Source organism: Geospiza fortis, unplaced genomic scaffold (assembly GCF_000277835.1).
Source record: "Geospiza fortis unplaced genomic scaffold, GeoFor_1.0 scaffold145, whole genome shotgun sequence".
NCBI lineage: Eukaryota > Metazoa > Chordata > Aves > Passeriformes > Thraupidae > Geospiza > Geospiza fortis.
Genome location: NW_005054362.1, coordinates 3,521,265 through 3,528,851, shown reverse-complemented (window position 1 = coordinate 3,528,851; position 7,587 = coordinate 3,521,265). Strand labels below are relative to the sequence as shown.

The window sequence follows — 7,587 nt, the reverse complement described above, 5'->3', positions numbered from 1 at the left end:
AAAAAATCTATTTAAAATTCTATAAAAATTCTATAAAAATTCTATAAAAATTCTATAAAAATTCTATAAAAATTCTATAAAAATTCTATAAAAATTCTATAAAAATTCTATAAAAATTCTATAAAAATTCTATAAAAATTCTATAAAAATTCTATAAAAAATCTACAAAAATTCTATAAAAATTCTATAAAAATTCTATTAATAGATATTAAATATCTATAAAAATAAAAATCTATAAATACCTATAAAAAACAAACATCTATAAAAAAGACACACAAATGTTACCAAGTTCCCGTTACACCTGAAGTTCTGCCATGACCCTGAGCACAGCCCAAGTCAAACTGATCCCAAGGAGAGGCCCAGCGTGCCAAGGGGTGCCAGGGGGTGCCAGGGGGTGCCAGGGGGTGCCAGGCTCACCAGACAGTGCCAGCCCTGAGGCTCTGGGACACAAAGTTGGCTTTGTCCAGGTCCCTGGTGAACACAGCGGCTGCCAGGCCGTACTTGGAGTCGTTGGCTCTCTCGATCACCTCCTCGATGGTTCTGAACTTGAGGATCTGCATCACCGGCCCGAAGATCTGCAAGGACCAGCACAGAGTGGAGAAACACAGGAACCACGGGCTGGGACTGCCTGAGGCCCCCACAAAGGCGAGGGAAGATCAATCTGACAATGTCCTCTTAGAAGGTTTATATTATATATTATATAATATATAATATATAATATATAATATATAATATATAATATATAATATATAATATATAATATATAATATATAATATATAATATATAATATATAATATATAATATATAATATATAATATATAATATATAATATATAATATATAATATATAATATATAATATATAATATATAATATATAATATATAATATATAATATATAATATATAATATATAATATATAATATATAATATATAATATATAATATATAATATATAATATATAATATATAATATATAATATATAATATATAATATATAATATATAATATATAATATATAATATATAATATATAATATATAATATATAATATATAATATATAATATATAATATATAATATATAATATATAATATTGTATATACATTGTTATATTATTATATTATTATATATTATTGTATATTTTATTATATATTATATATTTCATTATATTTTACATTTTATTTTCTATTACATTTTACATTTTCTTTTCCATTACATTTTACATAATATATTACATTATAATATATAATGCTATACTAAAGAATACAGAAAGGATCCAGACAGAAGGCTAAAAGATACTCAGGAAAACTCATTACTCTCTCCTCAGAGTCTGACACAGCTTGGCCCCTGCTTGGCCAGTAAGTAAAAACAATTCACATGAAACCACCTGTTGGATAAACAATCTCCAAACCACGTTCCAAAGCAGCAAAACACAGGAGAACAAATGAGATAATATTTTTTCCCTTTTTCTCTGAGGCTTCTCAGCTTAATAAAAAAGCTGTTTATGGATATAATTTGAGATTTAAAATACTAATTAAGAATGCTTAGTTCCTCCCCCTAAGTAAAACATCTCACAATAAAATAACACCATTTTATCAATCATGCACTAAACCTCAACAGCTCATTAACAAAAGATATTCCCCTAAAAGAAATCAATTATAAAAAAAATGAAAAACCACTGCTCCACCTAATTTTAACTGCTATTAATAGAACAAAGACTTTTATTTACATCTCCCACTGCAAGCTGAAGCACTCACCTCCTCCCTGGCAATGGTCATGCTGTCCTGCACGTCCCCAAAGACAGTGGGCTGGATGAAGTAGCCCCTGTCTGCAGCGGGGCTGCCACCACACAGCAGCTTGGCTCCCTCCCTCTGGCCCGTGCTGATGTAGCCCAGGATCTTCTTGAACTGCTCCTCATCCACCTAAGAGCCAGGAGGGGACAAACAGCTGCTGTGCAATTCCTCATTGCAGCAGGCTGCCAAGCAATCTCCAAAGGGAAATGGTCATTTTTAAATGCCAGCACCGAGTTTTGGAATTGTCCCACTGGTTAATTAACTCCTCCCTCCTGCACCAGTGATAATGGGCTCAGTTCAATTTAGGGTAATCAACAGAGCCAAGGGTGCTCCCACTCTAATCTACACAGTGACTGAAGATTGGGACAATTTCAAGAGATAACAGCTCAGGGCTCTTCCTGCTCCCACCTGAGGCCCCTGCTCGGTTTTGAAGTCAAAGGGGTTCCCGACCACCCTGGCCTTGGCCTTCTCCACACTCCTCTCCACAAACTCGTTGTAAATGTCCTCCTGCACGTAGGTCCTGGAGCCAGCACAGCAGCACTGCCCTTGGTTGAAGAACAGGGCAAAGTGGGCTTGATCCACAGCCCAGTCCACTGGGAAGAGGGAGAGAAAACAAATAAGCAAACAAACCCAACCAGACCTGTGACTTTTTTAGCACAATTATCACACAGACTGCTGGGGATACAAAGTCCTTTCAGTTGACAGCATTTGCCATGGGTTGGAGGGCAGGAGCTGCAGACTTCATTCTTCATTAAAGCACCCCAGACTAGAGAAAAATATCTAACCTGAGGCAGGTTACAGTTCTCATTGGAAATTATCAGGTGTTAAGGACGAATTTTCTTCCTTACTCAGCTGCTCAGTTAAGTGAGTGTTGGCTCATTGAGGCCAAAAATGAGTTTATGTGCAAGGGATGAGGGAAGCAGGACTTCATAGGAGAAGAAAAGAGTGGCGTGCTCCAAGAGAAATGAAAACAAAACTGGGGCAAGGACTGGGGGAAGATACTGAAACAATTCTTTTTTTTTTGTTGATAGCTGAACTACCCAGCACTGGGAAAAGAAGTGGGAGTGGAGGAGTGCTGATACACAAATGCAGCAGCTGCAGCAGAGTGGTGGTGTCAGGGCTAGAGCCTCACACTGGAGACCTTTCCTTCCTTTTCCTTTCCCCTCCAGCTCTGCTTGGGAAAAACCAAGGTAAAATACACAAATCAAACACTGCCCAGCAGCCACTCACTGTCTGCATCAGACATGATGATATTTGGGCTCTTCCCTCCGAGCTCCAGGGTCACCCTCTTGAGGTTACTCTCTGCTGCAGCCTTTTGGATCAGGTGTCCAACCTGCAGGGAGAGCAGAGCAGGTGTTGGAATTAACTCCCACATCAGCAAGAGGGCTCTGGGTTTACATCTCAGTCAGCATTTAATGCTAATCCTCATTGTCAGGGCTTTGAGTCTGCCCAGAGTTTCACCTCCAACAAGAAACAGCTCAGGGGAAACAATAGGAAATATTCTAAAGAATCAAAACAGAACAAAAGAGTCTTACCTAATGCAAATATACACCTCACAGCCTGGAATCAGCTTTGAATGAGGTGGAGAAGGCAAAGCACCTGCAGTATTTCACCAGCCATGAGATATTCCATGGTGCCAGGGCTGCTCCCTTACCTCGGTGGAGCCGGTGAAGGCCACTTTGTCAATGTCCATGTGGGAGGAGATGGCAGCTCCTGCCGTGGGCCCATAGCCAGGGATGATGTTCACCACACCCGGGGGGAATCCAGCCTGGCAATGCCAGCAGGACACAGCAACATCATTCCTTTGACAAACCAAGGCTTTCACTCCCCTCCTGTGTTTGTGACAGCAGCCTTCACTCCTTTGATTTCTCCTTTCATTTCCCAGGGCTTCATTTTAATGCTGTCTGCAACAACCAGGACAATTCCTCTTCCCACCCCACATCCCAAGTACAATTTGAAGGTGTGAATACACATAGAAATATGGATATATATTCACTTTCTGATCACCCTAAAGTTCATTATGTAATAAACCTCAAAGAGTCCTTCCCTAATCAAGACTTACATCATCTGTACATGCATTTATATGAACAAGGGAGTTCTTTTTTGATAAATCAACCCAGCCTTCCTGCAGACAGCCCTTCCCTGCTCCTGTCTCCAGCAGTGATGGAATCCTGGCCTTGTCCTCACCTCTTTGATCAGACTGGCCACGTACAGAGCACTCAAGGGGGTTTGCTCTGCCACTTTCATCACAACCACGTTCCCAGTGGCCAGGGCAGGCCCCAGTTTCCATGCTTGCATCAACAGTGGGAAGTTCCACTGAAAAACAAGGAGAGATTTGCTGGTGTGAACTTGAAAGGTTCTGATCAGTCAGTAATGAACCAGTGAGCTCCACTCAAATCAGCACTTAGGGAAGTCTTGGATTTTTCCTCATCACACAAAATTTTGGGGTTAATTCTAGGCAGGAGTTTAAACTTAATTGTGCTTGTGAGTCAGGTAATTCCTATAAATGGGCTTAAACCCCTTGTTTGTTTTTTTTTAATCAGCAGATACAAAGTAAACCTCACTCAGAGCCCATGAAATCAACTGGCAGTTCTGCTCTGGCAGGGTGAGTGAGGTAAGAACCCTCCCAGCTGGTGCAAGCCCAGCTCTGCTCACCCCTGGGAGGAAGCAGCGGTTGGCAACAGAGGGGAACATGCAGTGCAACACTGAATTCTTGCAGCCCTGCAGGAACTGCTGCTACACTTTACTCACAGGGATGATTTGCCCACAGACTCCCACGGGCTCATGCCTTGTGTAGCAGAAGAAGTCTCCATCTAATGGGATGGTTTTGCCATGGAATTTATCTGACCAGCCTGCAAAGTATCTGGAAACAATAACAGTTTGGTCACTGGAATTAAAATAACAAGTCTGATGCCAACAGAAAATAAGAGAGGCTTGCTCTGTTTCAGTCACAACTCAGTGCAGGTATTTCCCAAACAGGTGATTTAAAGAATGGACAGTAAATAGAAATATTTGTGTCTCCTATAACAATTTCTATGCTGTAACAGATGACTACCATTTGTGTGACTTGGGGAAGTCAGAGAAGCAAAAAGTAGAAAAAGAAGAAACAGTAGAAGCAAAAAGTAAACCCAAAGTGTCTGATATGAAACCATCAGTCAGACCCAGATCCCACAGCCCCTGAATTTGGAGGTGGCTGAACCTGCAGAGATTCAGTACCATGGCCCAGCTGTGGCTGTGGCCTCCAAACCCACCTGAGACATTTGACCACCATGTCCAAATCTACCAGGTAGGAGATGGCGTAGGGTTTGCCATTATCCAGAGTTTCCAGGGCCTGCAAAGACAGCAGAGTTTCCTGAGGAGCTGGGGGGAACTCAGGTGTGCAGCCCTGAGTCAGTTCTCAGTTTGCAGCCTAGATCTGTCCCGTCTGTTGATTTGTTGCTCTCAGCTCCCCAGAAGTGCCTCCCCACCCTCTGTGGGTCTGTCCCGGGTGTGAGCTGGGGGTGAGGCCCAGCCCAGCCCCCCGTGGTTCCTGCACTCACGGCCAGGTAGGCGCGGTCCCTCTCGATCAGGTCAGCCAGACGGGTCAGCAGCTTCCCGCGGTGCGATGCATCCATCCTCCTCCAGGGAGAGCCCAGCTGGAACGCTGCCTTGGCTGCCTTCACTGCCTTGTCCACATCTGCCTGCGGGGGAGCCCAGCAAAGGCTGAGGAAGGAGTAACCAGCTCTCCCTCCCTCTCTGCAAACAACAAAAGCTCTCCCTGCTCTGCAGGAGAAAACAGCTCCTGCCAGGCTTCTGGGGGAGAACCTGCAGTCCCAGGGCAGGGGAGCACACCCTGGGCCCCTTTCCCCAGGAGCACCAAGCTCAGCACACACTGTGAGGACACAGCTTTCCCAGGCAGGTGAGCACACACTGTGAGGACACAGCTTTCCCAGCCAGGCTGCATCTGTGAGGAGGAAGCAGCAGCGATGGCAGAGGAGCAGATGGGTGCAGCAGCTGTGCAACCTCTGCCTGTGCTCACCCTCTGTTATTTCAGCTACACAGAGTGCAAATATCATCAGGTCATTTCTGCAATGTCACCTGCTGGGTTAATATTTGCATCCTAGAACGAGGCATGGAAAAAGCTCTGGAAATCTACTTTGGGCACTTTTTCAGAGTCCAGTCCAAAGGAGTTTTTTCCTTGATCAGCTGTCTCTGCTCCATGATTTTGTCCTGTCAGGGCATTTGCTGGTTCCTACCTGGTTCTCTGTCCTGGCTTGCTGCAATGGTCTCGCCAGGACAAGCCAGGCTGCCACAGAGCAGCAAACAACAAAGGGTTTCCCTCACTCACTCCTCCCTTGGGGAACACACACAGGTTTCCAGACTGTAGGAAAAACCCCAAATTGCTGGGAAACACCACCTCAGCTCTGCCACAGACTCCCAGGAGGGCCTTGCATAAGGCAGGTGATGATTACATGACTTTATTCCCCACCATTTCTCTTTTTTTAAGCAGTAGTCAAGGAAGGACACATGCAGCACTTGGTGTGGTATTTGCACGGATCAGACACTGCTGCAAACACGGAGCTGCCCAGGTGGGACGTGGGGTGGTGCCTTCCCCTGCATCCCCTCTGGACCTGCTCCCATGGAGAACAAACCCATCTCAGCCCCCCAGCATTTACCTTATCGCCCTCAGCCACCTGGCAGATGACTTCTCCCGTGGCTGGGTTGATGGTGGGGAAGGTTTTCTTGCTGACTGCATCGTGCCATTCGTTATTTATGAAAATCTGCAAGGAAAAAGCCAAGCAGGGTGAGCCTTCGAGCCAGATCCCAGGGGAATCAGGAGGAGCTTTGCTTCTTTGATGGCATATGAAGAGCCTGGTTAATTAAAAGGGCTTGACTTGTGTGGGCTCCAAACCTGCAGCAATATGAGGGAGATACTTTAGCCTAAAAGCACACAACACAGCCTCGAGTGAATAAAAGAATTCACAGCTCAGCAAACAGCAATGAGTTGGAAGAGGTTCCCATCTTGGTAGGTCCTTGCAAAAGCTGGAAGCCTGGCTGGGGCTGTGTAGGGACAGGTCAGGAGACTGAAGAGTGGGAAAAGGCTTTAGGCACAGACAACATAGTGAGTAGATTTTGTCCAGAGCACCAGAACTTTTACAGGATTTCTTATGAGTCTTAAGGGTCTCTTCCAATCTAAATGATTCTTTTATTTCCCAGATTAACCAACTTTAGGCTCCCCATACACCAGAACCAGGTGCTAACAGCAGCTTTTTACCAACTCTTACTTTCCAAGGGTATTTTTTTTCAGGTCTGTGGCAAGAGAATGGGAGTGCAAAGATCGAGGTACTCGCCAAGAACTTGCAGAACACCCAGACAACCAGCAAGAGCCTGGGCACGGCCACCGGGGAAGGAGTGGCCGGGTGCCTTGGAAAGCTGCCTTGCAGCAGCACCTCGCACAGGCGATCCCACAGGATTTTCCTGGAGTAAGGGTCCGGTCTCTGCAGATAACCGGCCAAGCACCTTCCCCTCCCTCCCGTGCCCTTCCCCAGAGTTTTTTCCTTAGCTTGTTGAATTGTTGGACCCAGCGAGGGGAAGGGGGCAGAGCCGGGCGGCGATGGGACACACGCCCTGTGCCCGCACCTGGGCTGCACCCAGGGTTCCTCTTTTCCGAGGCTTTGGGCCCAAACCCGCGGCTGCTCCGGGCTCAGCGTCACCCCGGGCTGGCCCAGCCCCGCACGGAGCTCCATCGGCGGACACGGAAGCCCCGAACCCGCGGCCCAGCGCGGTGCCCCGGGCTCCCAGCGCGGCCCTACCTTG

At 45.5% G+C, this 7,587-nt stretch overlaps 1 protein-coding gene across 1 annotated transcript in view; it reads right to left on the bottom strand.

The window, feature by feature from the left end:
- ALDH2 (aldehyde dehydrogenase 2 family member) overlaps positions 1-6,572 on the bottom strand; it is an 8,447-nt gene extending 1,875 nt beyond the window's left edge. Inside the window, exons 1-10 of the mRNA XM_005424033.2 lie at positions 6,447-6,572; positions 5,331-5,471; positions 5,043-5,122; positions 4,543-4,654; positions 3,979-4,107; positions 3,446-3,559; positions 3,022-3,124; positions 2,200-2,384; positions 1,756-1,920; positions 418-575 (exon numbers count right to left, since the gene is read on the bottom strand). Of these exons, the coding sequence (XP_005424090.1) occupies positions 418-575; positions 1,756-1,920; positions 2,200-2,384; positions 3,022-3,124; positions 3,446-3,559; positions 3,979-4,107; positions 4,543-4,654; positions 5,043-5,122; positions 5,331-5,405 (1,121 nt within the window). The 5' untranslated portion in view covers positions 5,406-5,471; positions 6,447-6,572. The remainder of the gene's footprint in view (positions 1-417; positions 576-1,755; positions 1,921-2,199; positions 2,385-3,021; positions 3,125-3,445; positions 3,560-3,978; positions 4,108-4,542; positions 4,655-5,042; positions 5,123-5,330; positions 5,472-6,446) is intronic.
- Between the last annotated feature and the right edge of the window lie 1,015 nt (positions 6,573-7,587).